At 40.4% G+C, this 21,764-nt stretch overlaps 1 protein-coding gene across 2 annotated transcripts in view; it reads left to right on the forward strand.

Annotated features, from left to right (window-relative positions):
* Positions 1 to 21,764, forward strand: part of LOC108276197 (cyclin-dependent kinase-like 5) — an 80,761-nt gene that overhangs the window by 41,655 nt on the left and 17,342 nt on the right. For both annotated transcript variants that reach the window (XM_017487664.3, XM_017487661.3), the window contains exons 4-10: positions 7,555 to 7,600; positions 9,551 to 9,687; positions 11,026 to 11,146; positions 12,475 to 12,534; positions 14,627 to 14,717; positions 17,194 to 17,383; positions 19,417 to 19,497. In XM_017487664.3, coding sequence (XP_017343153.1) covers positions 7,555 to 7,600; positions 9,551 to 9,687; positions 11,026 to 11,146; positions 12,475 to 12,534; positions 14,627 to 14,717; positions 17,194 to 17,383; positions 19,417 to 19,497 — 726 coding nt within the window. The remainder of the gene's footprint in view (positions 1 to 7,554; positions 7,601 to 9,550; positions 9,688 to 11,025; positions 11,147 to 12,474; positions 12,535 to 14,626; positions 14,718 to 17,193; positions 17,384 to 19,416; positions 19,498 to 21,764) is intronic.

Genomic DNA, 21,764 nt, shown 5'->3' on the forward strand with positions numbered 1-21,764 from the left:
CGGGAATTACCTGTGCTTTCCTGTAGACTGCATGTGTATGAAAGATCAGAGGCTCGACGCAGCTCTCCGTATGACAGGCACAGAAAAAAACCCACAAACATACAGGGTTCATGCTGCTCCCTCTTAAGACTGCTTCTTTTCAAGTGGCACTCACACCTGATCAAAATAGCCTGACAGAGCCATCGTTCTTAAAGCATGAAACCCTATTCGAGTGCGATTGAAAGGAATTAACCGTCTTTGAGCAGGGTTCAGCCACTCTGGCTAATCTCCTCCGGACAGGGATAGACAGTACGATAGAGGAATATAAAGAATAGATAGAAAGGAGAGAGAGAGAGAAGGAAAGGGGACAAAGACATAGAGAGTGAAATTGCAAAAGGGATAAAAAGCGCGAGAGGAACACAGTGAGAGTGAGAAAGAGAGGTGTCATCGCCGGGTATTAATATCGAGCTGCAGTCTACGTCCTTGCTCTGATCTACACTCTAGCCACTTTGTCCGTGTAGGGCCCGATTGGATCGAGACCACCTCGCCCAGACACCCTTGGACCAGACCTGAGTGTGAGTGATGCGTTCTCACCTCTTTGCAGAACCGTGCCAAGGGGAGCACCCACCAGGTTTTGTTTCAGACAGAATGAATGCTGCATATGCGAAAGCGTTTTCAAATACAGAAACAAAACATACTGCAGAATATGTCTTTGTCAAAATGAAGGTATTGTACAGGTACATTTTGTTCCTCATGGTTCAACGTACAATGTACAGAAGTTCCTTTATTTAAAGATACAACAGACATATCCTTTAAGGGGCCAAGCACAAAGGCATCGAACCATATTGATCATTTTTGAACTAAAAATCTTTTCTGCTAATCTTTAGTTTTAGATCGGATACATTTTCAATACGTTACTTTATAGTATATTGTATGTTCGAATATGGTCCTGTTCACAGACATTTTCTTTTAGCTCAGAGCTAAACTACGAGGCAACGTTTGCAAATTCGGGTCTACAGTTGACTTTTGATTACAGATTTTAATCGTTTACAAAAACGTCTGAGAAACAAATGTCATATTCTTCAATGTTGCGCCTTACAAGAATTCATGACTAGGTTCTAGCTGGCTGGATTAGTTTTCACACAGTTAGAGAAACTACAAGCAATATCCCCATTTTCCAAAAAGCACAGATTTATCCATTCTTCTTCAGTTAATCACTCTATCCTGGTCAGCATCCAGAGCCAGAATCTCAAATACACGGACACAAGAGGCTCATTCACACCTTTCAAGTTGGTTTTAGAGTCAGCAAAAGTGCAAAATTCACAAGTTCAGTTTAAATACATGGTTATTTGTGGTTCAAATAATAAAAACATTCCAGTAGGCGTTGAGGATCGGCTAATCTACGTCGCTCCTATGTGTGAATGTGTTTGTTCCCGGTGCCCTGCAGTCGACTGCGGTACAATTCAGGGTGTATTCACGACTCACGCATAGTGTTCCCAAAACATGCTCAACGCTGACCTGGATAAAATGGTTACTGGTGAATGAAGGGGTTCATTTTGGAATCTTGAAATGTTTTTTAATGTTCTTCAGAAGATTCAAGGTTGTCCAAGAATCTTTAAAGGTGCTAAGAAAAAAAATAAACCCAAACAAAACAAGCAGATCATTTTCATGAGCAATCACAAGCAGGTGCAAGATCTGAAAGATCTATTCATCTACTGCTCATTCCATACTGGAGGTGAACAGGTCACCAGGGCGCCATCACTCACACCACTGGCTGGACAAGTGGATATCCAACATTCAAACACATGACAGCCACAGCTAGTCTGTCCCTTTGTCAGATTTGTCAGATCTCAGACAAAATACCCCGACAAATACCAAGCAGCCGAGGCTGGCCTTAATGATGTGAAAAAGACTTGACATTGTCAAATTGCCCAAATCCTGTTTTGTCTCCTGAACCCACTTTTCGATTGAGAGACTCTAATGAGGTCCAGCAAAAGCACCGAAGAAATCTGTTATGATTGACAGGGTCAGAACGAGGACCTGCTATCATGCCGATGTTATAGACAGCCGAGATCAGAGTTCTTGGATCAAAAGTGTTTTTGTGTTAATGGATTCCTAGATTCGCTCAACCACAGATGTGTCTTCCGGGTAAGAAATATGCCTCAGTGGGTACACCCTACCTTCTGGAAGGCACTCTTGTTAATCACCAGTAGCTGCTGATGTTCACAAATTTTCATTAAAATGAAATTTACAGTGCTTCTTTTGAACTTTTTAACCCAAAGCTGGATTCTTCAAAAAAGTGGTTAATCCACAACATCCCAGAAGAATATTTGCTAAGTGTAAATATGTCTCCCAGTACAAACTTTACAGTTTAGCTATACCATTTACGTTTGTTTGTTTTTTTACTCCTTACGCTGCAATCCGTTGTACTTGGAATTCAGAAAAACCTCGACCTCTGACAAGGAAAAGTGCAATGGTCGAAAAAAAAGTCGAAATCCCAGGTCAGGAATAAACACACCTGATGTCTGAATAAAGGGACAACGTGGTTTGCACACTTGCCTCGCATCTCCGGGGTTGGGAGGTTCGAATCCCGCCTCCACCCCGTGTGCATGTAGCTCTCATTTGCCCCCCATGCTTGGGGGTTTCCTCTGGGTACTCCAGTCCAAAGATATGCATTTCCCAATTGTCTGTAGTGTCTGAATGGGTGTGCGATTGTGCCCTGGAAGGGTTGGAAGGGTGTCCCACACCTTGTGACCCAAGTTCCCTGGGATAGGCTCCAGGCTCCCCTGTGTAGGATAATCAGTATGGAAAATGGATGACTGTCAAAACAATATGGTGTCGAACGCTGACTACGTTTACATGGACAGCAGTAATCTAATTATTGACCTTACTCTGAGTAAGACAATATTGTGATTAAGGAGTTAACATGAGTCGCTTTTAGAATATTCTTCTCATGTACCCGTTTTACATGTTATAAAACATAGTTCGATTAACAGCACACGTCATTACGTCACCGCGCCACGCCGTCCGACGTCTCTCCAGAATTTCACGTATCAACATACAGTTCGTCTTCGTTATGGTACCGTATACAGTTTTGGGTGTTTTTATTTAAAATTTTTACGAACGCTTCAACTGCGGTTAATTATTTGTCATGCTGTACATGCAAATAGACGACTGCTTGAAACCGTGATCTGCGTCCCAAATTGCGTACTTACCTACTATATAGTAGCCGAGATACATGTATGTCGTCTACTACAGGCCTATAGTACGTGGTTTGGGACGCAGCCGTGCTCTCTTGTTTGCCGTAAAACAGTTGAGCACTGTTGTGTGTGATTGTGTCCTGTCACACAATGCGGTGAAAACTCTCACACGACGTTCATAATGTGATTAAGGTGTGTACATATCTGTAATACACGTCGATAATGCGAATAAGACAGGAATACTACACGTCTTAATTCGATTTGTGTTTACTTCGAGTATGACCTTAATCAGATTAAGGTAATTAAAAATTGCTGTTTACATGGTAGCTTCTTAATCAGACTATTGTCTTAATCGGGTTAATATCGGATTATTGTTGTCCATGTAAACGTACTGACTGACACTAAACAGCATTGGTTTTGCATTGTTTACTCTGCAAATAAAATTCGATTTTACTCGATATGTAGCCTTTGTCTTGTGAAAAGGTATTTTAACTACGTTGTACGTTTAGATTTTTTTTACCATAATCCCATTGTTTTCAGGACGATATTATTAAAGTGATTAGACAGTTGTGATGAGGTTTTTTGGGCATTCATGATTTTTTTTTTTTCCCGAGCGGAAACACTGGAACGGGTTTAGATCGGAACTTGGAAATTTTCCAAGTACAAATACAGTTCCAAATACAATGGATTACAGGTTTCTATGGTGTTTATAGTTTACAGGATATACCTGAAAACTAAGCTTTTTATGAGCCAATAGAAAATAAGAATCTCTTTGGTTGGTTAAAAAAAAAAATGGAGGAGCTGCTAATTACATTTATGGCATTTGGCAGACACCCTTATCAAGAGTGACTTACATATATCTCATTTATACAACTGAGCAGTGGAGGGTTAGGGGCCTTGCTTGGATTTGAACTTATGACCTTCCAGTCAGATGGCCAATGTCTTAAACACTAAGCTACCACTGCCCCCAGCCTACCAGACTTTTTCTTGGTGCCAATCTGGAACGAAAACAATTAGCCATCTTGTTCATCGACATGCGCTAGGTGTTTTTGTGGTAAAATTAGATTTTTTTTTTCTTGTAGCAACTTTGGCATCTCTAATGTCCCAGTCAACAAAGCTAGTTAGATAATAAACAGTTCATTGATGAAACCATTATTATCGAATCATAAGCAAATCATATTCTGTGAAGACCCAAGTTGTTGACGGGTTGATGGTGTTATTATTTATTTTACAGGACTGAAGCAGGCTTGTGTTGATGTGAAGTGTGTATGGCAGTAAAAGCAGGCATGTTTGTTTGTTTCTCGCTCTTCTGCAGTGAGAAGTTAGCCTTGGGTCCCAAATTAGAGCACAGCTTGGGGGCTTAGCATCACTGGTGATAAAGCATATCCATACAACTGCACACACACACACACACACACACACACACACACACTGAAGCTGAAGTGTTAATTCATGGCTTTACACACAGAATGTAAGTGAGAAGACGTGCTGAATGGTTGAGTTTAAATCCTTCCAGAAACAAACGTTCATATCACATCGTGTATAGGAATATCCTATCCTAAGGAACGAATTGGTGATGTGTGGCAGACTGAGAAAACCCTTTTGACTTTTTTCCTCTAAAAATACAGTAGTTCAAGCACATGTAAATAAAATTGCATTTAAAGATTTCATCCTCACATGTTTTTCAGGTCTGTATTATCTGTATTATGAGGTCTGTATTATCACGTGGGTTCTTTTTGCGTTACCTGCTTCGCCGCACACATTTGCGATGAAAGACCAACACGGCTTACTTTGAACAGCGCTGTCTCGCACCGTAATGCCCTGCTTCACACCTCTCACAGCCGTCCTGTCCTCACTTTTGCTTCTTTGCCCTCGCTTCTTTTTCTCTGGAGAGGCTGAAAGTAGAACAGAGGTGTTCAGAAGGAGACAGAGCAAGTACATGTAAAATAGGACAATACTGGCAAAGAGACAGAGAGACAGATCTGTTTCTGTTAGCACTACTTGATCACCTGCTGCTCAGTTAGCATGACAGAAAGTACATGCAGCAAAATGTAATGCCTACATTTTATTCCATTCAATTAAACGCGCATTTCTTCACATGTCCTACTGAGTGTGTGCTCCTGTTTTAAAGTAGTGTACCTTTAATGGCCGTCGCTTCACAGAAGTATGTCTCCGACGTCACGCCATGGTTTTAATGCCTGGAAAATATACAATCTGCTCTATAGTTTATAACGATTCTTCTTGTACGTTTGTTTAAATTGTGTTTTGCAATAAAACCTAGGGAAAGGTGAAACTGCTACATTTTCTATATTTGTGGAACAAACACTATTAAATAGGAGCTAATCATCTGTGAGAGTAGATGAATTAGGGAAACACAAGACATCAGTCGACTTGGACAGAACAGTCTGCCTTGCGTTTGCGTCCTTACAGGATTACTAATCTGCATAAAATTGAGAAAATGTCCATTCAAATGGGGCTTCATGTCATGCATTTCCTTTGGAAATAAGTGCTTTCCTGTTGCGTTGTTATTTGCCAGGCTAGCGTGCCTTACAACCAACTACGCCACTCTACAACGTTTCAAATGTGAATCACAAATATTTAGAATATAGATCTTGCCATATTTATCTTTCAGGAAGTGAAGCATACAGTCATTATGGCGGTGCCCTGGGAAAACCCTTAGGTGGTGAAATTTTGACATTTTCTACTACATATAGTGAACAATACTACAGACTTTCCTGAACTGAAATCTATTTCTCTTCTGAAAAAAAAAAAATTAAAAAGTGAAGCGCTACCATTTTAAAGTCCGTGTTACGAAATCCAGGGAGTCGGATGCAAGTGCAGAAGTCTTTAGGATAAGCAATTAATGAACAAATAAAGACAGGAAAATGATTATTTTTTAAAGTAAAAAACTAGAACAACTAAAACAAAGAATTGAAACTGCAAGTCAGGGCAAGGCAAGGGGAATTCAAGACGAAAACCAAAAGTACTCACGGCGCAAATACAGCAACATATAGTAACAATACAACATAATGCTTGGCAGCTAAGGAGAAAAAACACAGAACTTCGAAGGGGTAACTAATTTAGGGGGACACAAAACAGGTAGTGAGGCAGACAACAAGGAGAGAATTTTTTTTTTTAAATGTGAGTGAGGGTACTCTCTGGTGGTTTAGGGGGGGGGGATTGTCCATAACAGTCTAAGGTGTCTAACAGTAAAGACGGAGACTCGTGAACATTTCGACATGAAGTATCTGATTCCAAATGGATTAGGTTTATGCCGGTTTTGCTATGGCTTGTAGAGTTCCAACAACTTCATCATAGTCTGACGTACACCGTGTCAGGAAACCACACTTACCAGTAGCTAAACATTTAAACATTTAACAGTTTGTGGTTTCTTAATGTTCCATAAGGCAGAAAAACCTACTTTTGTCCAAAAACAGATCGTTTGTCTTTTTCGGATGTTTGCCAGAATTCGCTCGCAGCAGCACATGATGGGTTTTCCACCACCGCCACACATTTACACCCTCACTCGGCCTACTGTTAGCTAACTAAGTTATTGTTTGTAGTGTTGTTGATTTCGTAAAAGGGACCAGGATTATTAAAAGGATTTAGAGTGGCTCTGCTTGGATGGTATAAAAGCAGTGTGACCCCAGCAAAAGGAAGATTTTTGTGTTTTAATGGCTGTTTTTTTTGTTGTTGTTGTTGTTGTGGTTTTTTGGCTCCTGTTTTATAAGCCTTAGTAGATGGGTTCAAATTACAGGGGAAAAAAATATTTCAAGAATTCTAGTCATTTTTGGTTTTTATATACAGTAAACAAAGCGTGAAAACCATAAAGACACTATATAAACCATATTTTGTGTAAAAATATCAGAAAAACACCTGATTACAGTCCTTAACGCAGCCATCTTGACAGGAACATAAAATTGTTCTCTGTTCTATGGTTCACTCATTATTTCTTTCTCTTTTTATTATTGAGAGTTTGAGATTTAATCTGGTAGGAAACATAAGCAAAAAGTTCCCAGAACCTGTACATTTAAACACAACATCCCCCACAGGACACCGATGTTTACGTCTACACTAACTTATAACGTCTCGTTTGTGCTGTATAGACGTAAATATCCTACGACAGTCAGAATATGGTTTAATCGCTTCTTTTCTTTTGATAACCGCTTTAATTGTTTAAGTGGTTTTGTGCCTTGCTGCTATGAGAAGAGTCTTTTGTTTAGTGCGCCGCAGCACTGGAGCTCCCGGACTAATGAAGTGCAATAACGGGTGTGTTTTTCATTACGGCCCGCTGCTGGGGAATGCGTTTGTGTGGCGTAACGGCCCTCAGAGCAGCAGCTTCATCCCTAATCACCAACCCTTCCTTTTATTACAGGAAACTAATGAAATCGTGGCTATTAAGAAGTTCAAGGACAGTGAAGGTAAGACGCTGATAAAGTGACACTAACAGAGAACACAATCAAAGGGGAATCGATTAATTGGAAAATGCCTTTTATTAAATTTACAGAGGCGTCTTCGGTATCTGCTCCATTTCCTCAACCTTGAAGGAATTTATCAAGTAATTACAAAGTAATTACATATTACTCTGAGGCTCTCAGAGCTTCCAGATAAATGATCAGACTGCTGTGGGACAATTTTGGGCTCTTTTTTGACACATCGAAAATATTGCAGTGCACCAATACAGAAGTGCAGCTTCTAGCAAAATCATTTCTACCTACTATTTTTCGACACATTGCAGCTTGATCGTTTCTCATATTGTCGTACTTGGCATATTTTTTGCCTGACGATTCAAATATAAGAAAAGCAAGGTCATAGGTCTAACTTAAAAAGGCATTTTCTCAGTTCTGTGTCGTGTTTTTATGCATCACTTCTACAATATACCAGGACTAAGTAATATTAGTTCGTAATATTTCATCAGTACGTCAGAGTGTAAAGTGTAATGAAATTATACGATTCGCCAGACTGTGCTGAGAAAGATGGCTACAACAGTAAAATCGACTTTTCTATCTATTTAAATTCAATACGATAGGTATCGTCCCAAAGCAGACTTACAGAAATCAGATCGTAGTAGATTTAGATCAAGTCTAAGTCTATTTGAATATGTCTTCAGATACAATGTCGTTATATGAATGTGCTTAGAATGTAATGTAAAAAAAAAAAAAAAAAAAATCATTGGATATACTTTGCTTTGCTGATAAGACAAATTGAGTTGCCTGTATTTAAGGGAACATTCTGGCCAAAAGTCAGATTTATTCATTAGTTATTAATCCTACAAGTTTCCAAGTTAGATATTTACCAAGTTTATATGTAAACTTATATGTACCATTTGAGCAGTATTACACATTAAAGGTTGCATAGACTAGTCAACTAATACATTCATTATACAGTATTCATGGGTGGTGGATGAAACAGTGCAGCAGATGGTAAAGAGAGCAGAGATGGGCATGAGCTTCCATGCTGCGCACTCTCAGTTCCAGATCCGCATGCGGGTGCGTTTTAAGAATTGATACGCTCTTTAATGGTGTAATATGATACACTTTATGTGATAATATGATATGATTTCTTGCACTGAGTTATTTATTTTCATTATTAACAGTGTAGCCTAAAAAACATTGAAGCTTGATATTTACTTTCTTGCCAGTGTACGGTGGTTAACTGGAATTACATGTTCTTTTGCTGTTCTTTATCAGCACTAATACAACAGCTTATAATTGGCCTGAATTACCGCTTTAACTATGGAAAAGACGACTAGTCACCTGCATTTTTTAATTGCTGGTCTAATATTAAAAATTAGTAATCGTTCCCACCATAGGACGAACTGTTATCTACAAAAAAATTAACAAAGTGAAGTCACAGAGCTAAAATACCGTTGTAGGTACATTTTTGAAGAAGAATCACTTTGTTTCTCAGCAGATGGTTCGGTGTGTAAGTGTGTCCCAGCGTTTCATAGTACTTTAGATGTGATTTGGATGATAAGTGATTTTTAGTATTACAGACTTATGTTGCTGATTAATGAAACTGCATGTCTAAATGATATTTTTGAGCCTTTCAGTACGTACTTTTTGGGCTACGTTAGCCGTCTGGCTCCAGTGCAAACACGAAAAAGAGAACTTCAGCCACCGAACATGTCTCGGTTAAGGTGGAGATAACATTTTTGGTTGAACTCTCACTTCAATACAGATGTAGACTTCTGTAGCTTGTAGGCAGAACCCTACCCCGAGACTTCTCTGTAGTTTAATGAGCTCAGGTGGGTGTGTATCTATGTAGGACAGGCATAAACAATAACCAGTAGCACTTCTGGGAGCCTTGTGCACTCCCTTTATCTTTTTTTTTAAATGTAATATTAAAGTCCTGATGTTTTCCTCATGCAGAGAACGAGGATGTGAAGGAGACGACGCTGCGGGAGCTGAAGATGCTCCGCACACTCAAGCAGGAAAACATTGTGGAGTTGAAGGAGGCGTTCCGGCGCCGGGGGAAACTCTACCTGGTGTTTGAGTATGTGGAGAAGGTACACACAGGGAAGCCGCTCTGTGGGACGCTTCAGTTCAGCTGAAGTCTGTGACTTTAATTTTAGCAAAAGATCTATTTTGTGAACTACGTTATTGACAGTGCAAATGAAGCCAAAGGTGTCTACACACTAATAATGCATGTATACAATAACAGAGAGAGGAATATTTAATTGAAATGCAATCTTATTTGGAATGCTTTACACAAGAATTTCCTGTGGAAAACACCCAGACATTGATCCTTTGCAGATAACAAATGAAAGCTACACAACATTCACATACAACAGACACATTTTCTGAAATGAAATCCTCAGATATGTTCTTACTTAAGTCTTTATTTTTCTTATGTTCTCACTTAGGTCCTCACTTTTTATGTTCTTACTTAGGTCCTCACTTTCCTTTATGTTCTTATTTAGGTCTTCACTTTTCTCTTTGTTCTTACATAGGTCCTCACTTTTCTTTTTGTTCTTACATAGGTCCTCACTTTTCTTTATGTTCTTACTTAGGTCCTTACTTTTCTATATGTTCTTAGGTCCTCACTTTTCTGTATGTTCTTACTTAGGTCCTCACTTTTCTTTATATTCTTGCTTAGGTCCTCAATTTTCTATATGTTCTTACAGTACTTAGGTCCTCACTTTTCTGTATGTTCTTGCTTAGGTCCTCAATTTTCTATATGTTCTTACAGTACTTAGGTCCTCACTTTTCTGTATGTTCTTGCTTAGGTCCTCAATTTTCTATATGTTCTTACAGTACTTAGGTCCTCACTTTTCTGTATGTTCTTGCTTAGGTCCTCAATTTTCCATATATTCTTACAGTACTTAGGTCCTCACTTTTCTGTATGTTCTTACTTAAGTCCTCAATTTTCGTTATGTTCTTACAGTACTTAGGTCCTCACTTTTCTGTATGTTCTTTCTTAAGTCCTCAATTTTCGTTATGTTCTTACACAAGTCTTCACTTTCCCTTATGTTCTCACTTAGGTCCTCACTTTTCCTTATGTTCTTACTTAGAGTCCTTTTTACTAACTGAATTGAAAACACATATACATACCAGCATTACAGTAACCAAAGTAGGAATGAAAGAATTAGTGCATCCATTCTTCTTTGTGTTTCCCTAAATATGTATAACGTTCTGTAGCTGTAACTCTTGAATGGTTTGTTTTGTTGATTTTTTCCTGCTCCCCTTTAAGGCAAGTAAATGTTTAACAGCCTTAGGTGCTCAAAATACAAAGCTACATATATATATAAAAACATTTGTTCCTATGACCTCATGCGCTGCATTAATTAACTTGGTCAGTGTTTTGTTTGTTATATTTGGACTTTATTTTTTTTCTGCTGGTGTAGAACATGCTGGAGTTGCTGGAAGAGCTGCCTAATGGAGTGCCGCCTGACAAAGTGAGGAACTACATCTACCAGCTAATCAAAGCCATCCACTGGTGCCATACGAACGATATAGTACACAGGGGTAAGAGAATGATCTGGGCTGTTGGAGCAATTTGCCAATCATGTTAGAACATTGGCAAGTTTGCAGTTGTAGAATAGCATGTGGACTGTTTGAGCTCCTCTAGAGCTCCTCTAATGAGCTCTGAGAAGTTCAGCCTGTTTTGTTACAGTAGCTCTGAGCTCTTCAGCATGCTGCATGTGTCAGAAATGCAACCTCCTTTAGCTAAACGTAAGACTACAGATGCCCAAACCATCAAGATGACCTATGCTAGATGACCTAGTAAAGTAAAAACAGCACTGGCAGAGAGCTGGGCTTTAACTAGGCCATTGTGGAGGAGCTGTATGCGAAAGTCACTGTCCCACTTACAGGCAGCCTGTTTTTACTCTTGAGCTCTGAAATTCACCAGCGTCTGTTTTATTTGTGCACCGTAAGGAAATACTGCAGAAAGCATTATCATGACACAAATTTGAAGACGCTGCACCAACATAACTTCCTGGACTTTCGGGAACATCTACAAAGAAATTATAGCAATTATATATTCTTCATTAAATTCCATTTGGTATAAATGTATTCATGTGAAAACATGGAAATACATGAATACATGAAACATTTTGTCCAAAGTGTGAAGCAAATATAGTTGTGTATTCAGATTCGAAAAATATTAAAATTCATGATCTGTAAAAATTAACAAATCTGGAATTTATGCAGATGATAATATATTTAAAGTTTGAACTTAAATTTATAAATAAGGACCCCCCCCCCCCCCCCACCAACGAACCTTTAATTTAAATGATAAATGTACTTGGGTGGGTTCGGCAGCTTAGTGGTCAGTACGTTTGCCTCACACCTCCAGAGTTCGGAGATCAAATCCCGCCTTCACCCTGTGTGTGCGGAGCTTGCATGTTCTCCCTATGCTTCAGGGGTTTCCTCCAGGTGGTCTTGTTTCCTCCCCCAGTCCAAAGACATTGATGTAGGCTGATTGGTGTTTCCAAATTGTTTGCAGTGTGTGAATGTGTGTGCGATTGTGCCCTGCGATTGGTTGGTACCTTGTGCGCTTAGAGGCTCCAGGCTCCCTGCGACCCCACTTAGGATAAGCGGTACAGAATATGGCTGGATGTATAAATGTACTTGAATAGTTCAGGCAGATATACATAGGGTTTGGGAATGTATTTACTGTAGGGGAAACATACTTGGTAAGGAAGATAGAGTTCCACATAGCTAACAAGCAACATGCCAGACATAACATATGTCTAAACATGTCATAAGTGAGGCTGAACAATGGGTTTCAACATTTTCATTCAATGACCTGATTTTCTTTCTTTCTCTCTTTCTCTCTCTTTTTCTTACAGACATTAAGCCAGAAAACCTCCTAATCAGCTCAGAGGACGTGCTCAAGCTGTGTGATTTTGGTGAGTTTGGCTCTCAGAAATGCGGTTGCCTGAAGATATTCTTCAGTGCTCATTAGCAATGTTAACGATGCAGGTGTGGAATTGCAGCGCAATGGGGAACTAGTTTACCAGAGAATGTTTACCAGAAAATGTTCCAGAGACTAAGAATCCAGTCTAAAGCTCACCTCTGCTGTTTTTCCTTATAAAGTACCTCTAAGGGTATAATAATGTAGAGCACAAAAGTAAAATCATTTCTCAGAACAAATCTTAGCCATACCCTAGTTTGATTGTGTCATCAAGGAGGTGATGAAGGGGCAACGTAACACTTTTGAATAATTCATGAATGCTTTCTACAAAAATGGAAAGCTGCCCTTAGAAATTCCTTTTGCACAACTCGTGAGTCTGGTGCTTCCTTGTGGGGCAAAAAAAAACAAAAAAAACACAACTAGCGAGATCATTGGGAAATCCGACCATCCATGACTGGGAGTCCTAGAGAGAAAAAAATGGCCGTGCTCTTTGTGTGGGAAGGATGTTATTACTCTCTCTTCTGTCAATCACAGTGACACTGTCTGTGTATGCGGAATGTATGCAGAAGAGGGTAGAAAGCAATTTCCTCCATGACGACCAAAATGGGGAGAAAATTGGCAGAAAGATTATAAAAAAATTCAGCTTTAGAGTACAGGTCTATAGCCACAACTGTGAGAAAAAAGCTGCCAAGCAGATAGCGAGAGATGAGAAGAAGAAAGCAGTTGGCTGTATGACTTGCCAAGCACACAAGGGTGTTTCGAAGTGGTTCACATTACCCTAGTGGTTAGGAGGGGTAAAATAGAACAAAATAGCTTCCAATTCACATCGTTTCACTTCAATTATATAGAGATTCCACCTGGAGGATCGTACAGGAGCAGTGATGCACCTGCTCAATCTCAGAAACACTTCGACAGCTACTCTTAACTCACAGTGACAGCTTATTTTGAGCTCTACTGCACACCTGGATATGAGGAGTGGACAAAAAGTGAATGGGCTTAAACTGCAGAAGTTGCCAAATGCACAGGTATCCCTCTGTCAACACATGCAGATCTTTGGTTTCATTTGTAGCACTAATCAGTTCAATCCTGATTGTCTGTGTGGAGTTTCACATGTTCTCCACATATCTACTTGGGCTTCTTCCAGGTTCTCCGGTTTCCTCCTACTTCCCAATAAACATGTAGGTGGATTAGCGATGCAAAATTGCCCCTAGGTGCGATGGAATGGTGCTCCTGGGACAGGATTTGGATCGTGAATTAAATATGAATGAATTAAAATTGTAGCAAGACTAGGTAAGCAAGCCATTTAGCTAAACACAGCTAGCTATTGTGATAACGTACAGACTAATAACATTGTATATATGATTAGCAATGAAGAAAAACAAGTCATAACATGCAAACACTTAGCATTACCTTTCATTGTTATTGTTGTTGGCTACTTTAGCTTTATTTTAATAATGATTTATTCAGACTGGAACGTCCAGTTTCATTCAGGATCACTTTTTATATCAGCGAGCGAAGAAGTCAGCAATTATTAAAGCTTGTTAGATCAAAGAGGATGCGATGTTCAGTTAAGAAAGAATTTTTTTTTTCCAGGAATCTTCTGAGAATTCAGCATCAGGGCAATTTTACGCTTGTCTTATTAACACTTAGGGGGGATGGGGGGTGGTGTTTGTTGTCAGTTTTTGTATGTGTGTATGGGTTTGGGCAAGATACAGCAGGTCCTCTGTCTCACACGCCATATTGAGGGCAGGGCGCCAGTCATGGTCTGTTTAAGCTCCAGCCATTTTGTTTCAGCTGCAGAATGCGGGAGCAGACTGCACACACACACACACACACACACACATGCACACACTGCTGACTGAAGACACGTGCCATTGTTTCCAGTTCGAAATTGAAATCTAAACATACACAGCACCATGCTAACAGACTGTCCTTCATATGTATCGTCCTTTACTTTACTTTATGGTTACTGTATTTGAGGTTTTCTGGTTATTTTACTGGTCACTAATCATTACTAATAAAAATATTAATTCCCTTCTTTCTTTCTTTCCTTCTTTCTCTTCCTTTCTTGTATCCTTCACTCTCAGGTTTCGCACGTGACCTCTCGGAAGGAACAGACGCCAATTACACGGAGTATGTGGCCACCAGGTGGTACCGCTCACCTGAACTACTGCTGGGGTCAGTATTCTCTCTCATGCATGTCTTAATCGTCAAACACTAGCGACCTCAATACTAAGTCCCTGTCCCAAAATGACCCCTTATGATGTGGTGAAATCACGTTGGATGTCGGCATGGTTATTCCGTTTTCACCATTTTTATAATAGATTATGATGGTAAATGGTCTGCACTTATATATTTTTTAACCTTAGCAGGTCTATAAAGCACTCTACACTGGTTCTCATTCACACACCAATGGTAGCAGAGCTGCCATGCAAGGTGCTAGCTTGCCATCTGGAGCAACTTGGGGTTCAGTGTCTTGCCCAAGGACACTTCGGCACGTGGAGTCACGTGGGCCGGGAATCAAACCGCCAACCCTACGATTAGTGGACAACCCGCTCTACCACCTGAACCACAGCCGTGTAGTGTAGTATTTATCCGACGTAAGCTAGAGTCACTATACTTAGTGTCGACTCAGTTGTGAAGACTCTGGCGTACTGATCAGAAGGTCGTAAGTTCAAGCCGAGGTACCATTTAAGCTGGAGGCTTCAACAAACAAACAATTTTTTTGAGGCCTATAAAGGGACGATACTATTGATTATTTATTTATTTAAGTAATAGTGTCATATTTATGTAGTTAATAATGCCATTTGATAGTGGGTTTTTTTTGTGTGTGTGCAAAACATACATCAGCATGATGTATTGTAGTTACATCAAACCATCAGATTGTATCCCTGGACTTAACGCTGTGTGTCGCTCGAACTATTATCGCACAATAAAAATCTAAACCAGTTAGGGTCAGAATTGTGCCTAACTGAGGTCACACCTCCATTCTGGGCAAAATTATTTTGTCTGAGGGCTGTTACATGTGTATAATTCAATGCTGAATACGGTACAGTGAACTCAAGTATACCCTAAATAGTGTCCTGGGACACTCTGTGGCCTTTCTGGAACACCCTTTGACCCTTTGATACTTGCATGAAGTGACACCAAACCAACATTTTTAGGCTCTGTAACATTGTGTGATGGTAGCTAAACTCCCTTGCAAAACTTCACCCCAAGCCATGTTTCTATATTTAAAGTACAATGGGGAATGTTATGTAGAACAGATTTTTGCCACAACTTTTTTTACATGAAGATGGATGGAAGTCAATTTCACACAAAAACAACAGGCCTTAAACTTTATTATTTCATTATTTAAAGGTCTTCTGTCCTCTCTCTCTCTCTCTCTCTCTCTCTCTCTCTCTCTCTCTCTCTCTCTCTCTGACCGTATCGGTCATAACATTGATTTGTTACCACTATCAACCATCACAGCAGAAGTATGGCTATTTACAGTAAAGTATGAATATGCATATGCCCACACACACATAGACACACAGACACACACACACACACACACACACATGCACAGACAGAGTTAAGAGGAGGATTCAAGGGTAAAAATAATACTTATCTACTGAGGGTGAGCCATATGGCAAATATACATATCAGGATACTTGGATAGATTTTCAAGTTGCATGATTCATAACTGTTTTATTTATTTATTTAATTATATGCACAAAAATAAACTCGTAAACAAGGTTCAAGAGGGGAAATGATTTCTACTGCTGCCGATCAGCTAATCTGCAGTACTGACAAAACTTATTCTTAGGATATATATACGTCGCAGTGGTGGCATGACTTCGCGAGGACTCAGCTGGAGTTTCTCACTGTGCTTCTATGCTTCAGTGCTTTCTAAGATTGAGTGTATTTGCTCATTTCCTGGAAACTGCGAGCAATTTCGAGTCGATTTTATAACTTTTTCCGCAGCAGAGTTATTCAGTGTGCTGACATCTGTCACGGTGAAGCGGAAACCTTTTATACAGAAGCCGATATAGAAATTCTTTCGCCTGGGGTCAAATCTTCCTAAACACACCGCACATAATCCGTTAATTGATTAGGCGAGAAGTTTGTTTTTTTCCGATGTTTGTAGTGCAGTCTGGACTTTGGAGTGAATCTAATGTCTGACCATCACACCTTTATAGGCTTGTTGAGCAGCCTCTACTCTTCTGGGAAGGCTTTGCACTAGATTTTGGAGCATGGCTATGGGGATTTGTGTTCATTCAGCTACCAGAGCGTTAGTGAGTTCAGGCGTTGATGTCGGATGAGGAGGTCTGGGGTGCAGTCGGTGTCGCAGTTCATCCCAAATTTGTTCAGTGGGGTTGAGGTCGGGGCTCTGTGGAGGACACTTGAGAGGACACTTGAGAGACACTGTAACGCTATAGCATATAAAGACATTCTATACAGTTGTACACTTTGGGGAAGGCCTGTATATGGTTGTGATGAGCAGGTGTCTACAAACATTTGCCATATACATAGTGTATATTTCAAATATCACAACCAGCATCACTGGATATTATGCACTCAAGAGTTTCCTGCTTAACTGACTTCTTAAAGATGAACCGTATGAGCAAGAAAACATCTGGAAAGTCAAAGCAACTCTCTGTTTCTCTCTCAGAGCTCCGTATGGGAAGGCGGTGGACATGTGGTCTGTGGGGTGCATTCTGGGTGAGTTGAGTGACGGACAGCCCTTGTTTCCAGGCGAGAGCGAGATAGATCAACTCTTCACCATACAGAAGGTTCTGGGACCCCTGCCTCCAGAGCAGATGAAGCTTTTCTACAACAACCCCCGCTTCCACGGTCTACGGGTGGGCTCCTGTCTCTCTCCGACGCTCTTTCCATCTCTATTCTTTTCCTTGCTCTCTGTCCTTGATCTTCTCACTCGTCTCTCCAAACACATTCTCTCTCGCTCTCTCTCTCTCTCTCTCTCTCTCTCTCTCTCCATCTCTCTCTCTCTCTCTCTGCCTGGGTTTTCTGTGCTGTGACTGATTGGATTGAGGTGACTCATGCGTAGTTGTATGTGTGTGTGTGTGTGTGTGTGTGTGTGTGTGTGTGTGTGAACATGTGAGATGCTGGCTCATACCTGCTAACAAAACCCAAGAGCAGGCCGCTGTGCCTGAGTCTCTTCTTCTTCTTCTTCTTCTTCTCTCTCTCTTGCTCTCTCTCTCTCTTTCTCACACTGTGAATCATATCATTCCTGTTATTTCATAACTCACCAGCTTTGTGCTCTTCAGCTGTTCTACTAGTGATGTAGGTCTGTACTCAAATCAGCAGTTTCCAGTAACGTGGCCATTTGTTTTCACAATCACATATGGATCTGTTTGAACTTTCACCCTGGGGAAATTAGCATTGCTGTTTTTGTGTGCTATGTATAGATATAAATAGATAGATATATAGGTAGATAGATTATAGATTTGCTTGGCCATGTGTCATAGTTCTGATACATACAGACAGATAGATAGATGAGACAGGAATGCACCCTGGATGGGATGTACACACACAAACACGCACACACTCACACACACACACTCACACCTAGAGGCAATTTATAGTCACCAAGCCAACATTTTGGAGATGTGGGAGGAAACCGAAGAACCCAGAGGAAACCCACATAGGTGAACATGCACAGAAACTTCACACAGACAGTAATCGAGCTCAGGATCGAACCAGGGATCCTGGAGCTGGGACCCGGCAATGTTACCCGATATCCTGGGGCTTCACATTTAAAAAAAAAGAAAGAAAGAAATTTGCAGATAAACTGAACAGTTGAGTAAGTAGTAAATCTAGTAAACATACATTTCTATGTATTCATTAATTTACCCCAAGGAATGGGATGCACTGTGTACACACATTGTATACATAGATCAGTCCTTACAGGAGTTTGTGCAATTTATTTATTTGTTTGTTTGTTTGTTTGTTTTGTGACTGATGCTTGATTTCGCTGCAGCATCTATTTATTTATTTATTTATTTAAAATTTGCGGTGCAATTTGCATGTTTTTTTGGCGGAAAACTACTTGAATTGGCAAAATTGCAGTTGCACGAAATCGTTTTGCACGGTCTTTTGCAGCAGTCTGTTGGTAAATGAGACCTTACAGCTGTACTAATGTTCCGCGCGCGTGAACCGAAGAGGGCTCTGGCTGAACGACGTCACGTGACATGTAATTCTGAAAAATTTTAATATTAGCACTTAATATTGTGGAAATCCTTAGAGGTACCGGCAGATGATGTACAAAGAAACATTATGTGAACGATGTCACAAAATTCAAGGAGGAAACCATATTTACATGAGGTTTTAAGTGTATTTAAATGTGCGTCAAGCGTGCGATGAAACCATTGATAATAAATCGTAAAAAGGCATCATTTCTAGAAACGTCCTGATTTTTGTCTCAGTAAATATTTTGATTTAGGGTTTAATGGATGGAAACAGGCTTCCACAATTTTAATACCTGCCTTCTGGTTGTATTCACATGCATACACATGCAGTCTCTGTTCCTGACATGGTTTTCAAGCTGCAGTAAAGCACATCGTTGGTGCAAATTTAATCCATTTGCATCTACTGTGCCCTATTTCTCACTTTAACACAGAAAAAATCCCATTCCATATCCGTTAAGGCGAACATCCAAAAGGATGCGATATTTTTCTCATTTGAAAGACACATTTACATAATTCAGTCAGTTTACATGTATGTATTTGGCGTACACTTTTATTCGAAGCGAAAGTTCAGGGTCTTGCTCAGGTTCCTGACTGTGTAACCACTGAGGCACCACTGCCAACAGAAGTGTGTGTATGTGTGTGTGCGTGTTTGTGTGTAATCTCATATCATCTTCTCCCATATGCAGTTCCCTACAGTGAGCCACCCGCAGACTCTGGAGAGGAGATACCTTGGCATCATCAACGGCCCCATGCTGGACCTAATGAAGGTAAGAGCCACCAGAGCACCGAGCCATGTGTGTATGCTTGAAGAAGTGTGAGGCCAGACCTCCTTCACTGGGACTGTCAGGCACAGAGCCGAGATCAGCTCATTGCGTAATGGAACATTGATTCTGACTGCCAGTGCTATCCTGGGTTTGTATGAAGCATGACAGAAGGGTAGGAAGTCTCGCTGTTACATGTAAAATGGTGTTACATGTAAAAAGATACTGGTCTGAATGTGGGCTTTGCTTGTGCCTGTGTGTGCATGAACAGTGTGTTTGCTGTCAAGCCATGTGGGCAGTAGTGCCTGTTTCCTCCTGCTGATGACTCACTGCTTGCTTGTGGAGCACCTTGGCATCTCATCTAAGTATCTTAGGCCTAGCTCATTTTATTATTTCATTCGATAGAATCCACTCTGTGATGTAGGGATCAACCAAACAAATTTAGGTTAGCAGTATTTTTTTTATAATGTTCACTGAACTTCTGGGAACGTTCAACCTGTCAAGTTTGATCAACATTAGTAGATTTGTAGGAATGTTAACATAAATGTTTGGATAATGTATTTTTGTATCTAACGCCTTGCCACACCTCCTTAACTGGACATATAGACACACAGGCCACACCTCCTTAACTGATACTGAACACACCTCTTAATCTGGGACTGATGATCACACAAGCCACCCCTCCTTAACTAGGACTGATGAACACACAGGCCACGCCTCCTTCAATGGGACTGACAGGCACACAAGCCACACCTCCTTCACTACGACTGACGGACACACAGGATATGCCTCCTTAACTGGGACTGATGCCCACACAAGCCATGCCTCTTTCACTGGGATTGACAAACACACAAGCCACACCTTCTTCACATGGGCTGACAGCTACGCAGGCCACACCTCCTTCACTGTGACTGACAACTACGCAGGCCACACCTCTTTCACTTCGACTGACAGGCACAGAGGTCTTACCCTCATACTTAGATGTCTTTGGTCATATAATAGATATCCTAGAATAATGTAGATGAGAGAGCATTTCCCTTGTTTCATGCTTGTAAGTGCACATTTCTCTTCGCCTTTTGCGTTCCTCCTCTTTCTCCCTGCTCTTTTCTGATTCTATTCTCTATGACTTTAGCTGAAGATGTGTCGCTATACCTGTCCTCCATCATCAGTTTGCTAAAAGGTCACCACCGTAAACACTGTCACACTTCACTGTCAGCGAGAGAGAGGCGGTTTGCAGGGCCTTCAAAGCTTACGAGTCTCAAAAGGAAGTTGAACAGAGAGAAGGATAAGGAGGAACATGCAACATGCAGCTGTAAAGGACCAGCAGGAAGCTTCATTTTTAGATAAAACAATGACACGATCTCTGTGTCTGACATTGGATCAGTTTGACCCCAGTCCTGCTCTTACATATCCAAGTCAACTTACCGGTTAAAGGATTGGCTCATAGATAAATAAAAAAAATTGCGTTTAATAAAATTTTTTCCCATCAGTCAGTAGTTAGCTTGTGTCTGAAATTTCCCTCTTTAGTTTTGCACTTGAGCTACAAGGCTAAGATAGTTATGAAATTCACCAGTAACGAAAGTCTCAATTTACTGTAAATATCTGTCTTAAGCTTACTGTAATCTATTAACTTAACTAAACTTCACAATGTAGCTAAAAGGGCGGACATCTTGGACAACATATATTTGATATTGTTCTACACCCCTAGGCCCCGCCTTCCAAAGTTGGAAGGTGTATTTTGTACTGGAAAGCTGCAACTTGCTGCAACTTACATTTGTAAAATTGTAAATCAGACTGTACAGAAATGCTAGATTTTGCTGTGGCGTATTTTTCAGAATTTACAACGTTTTTTTGTGCTTTTTCATTGTTTTGTTGCCAAAAACTACTCGAATTGTCGAAATCGCAATCGCACGAAACTTTTTTGCACGGTCTTTTTCAGTGATGTTTTTTGGTAAACGAGACCTTTTAGCTATACTCACATTCGATGCTCGTGAATCGAAAACGGCTTCGGCCGAAAACTCGTTGCGATGACGTCAAGTGGCAGGACTTGTCCCGAATCTGCGCAAAATCTGCGGTAATTTTGAAAAATCGCAAGCTCTATTGAATATTCCGGAGTTTGTTTGATTCCGGGTTCATTTCTGCGATCACAGAATTCAAGAAATACTATCAACAATTTCCAGATAATACAATCAAAAAGACTTGGACATTTTATAGAAAGACGGACTTCCGTTACTCAGCCTTGTAGCGCTAGTGAAAACCAAACGCATCTTTGA

The sequence above is a fragment of the Ictalurus punctatus genome, chromosome 15 (assembly GCF_001660625.3).
Source record: "Ictalurus punctatus breed USDA103 chromosome 15, Coco_2.0, whole genome shotgun sequence".
NCBI classification, from domain to species: Eukaryota; Metazoa; Chordata; class Actinopteri; order Siluriformes; family Ictaluridae; genus Ictalurus; species Ictalurus punctatus.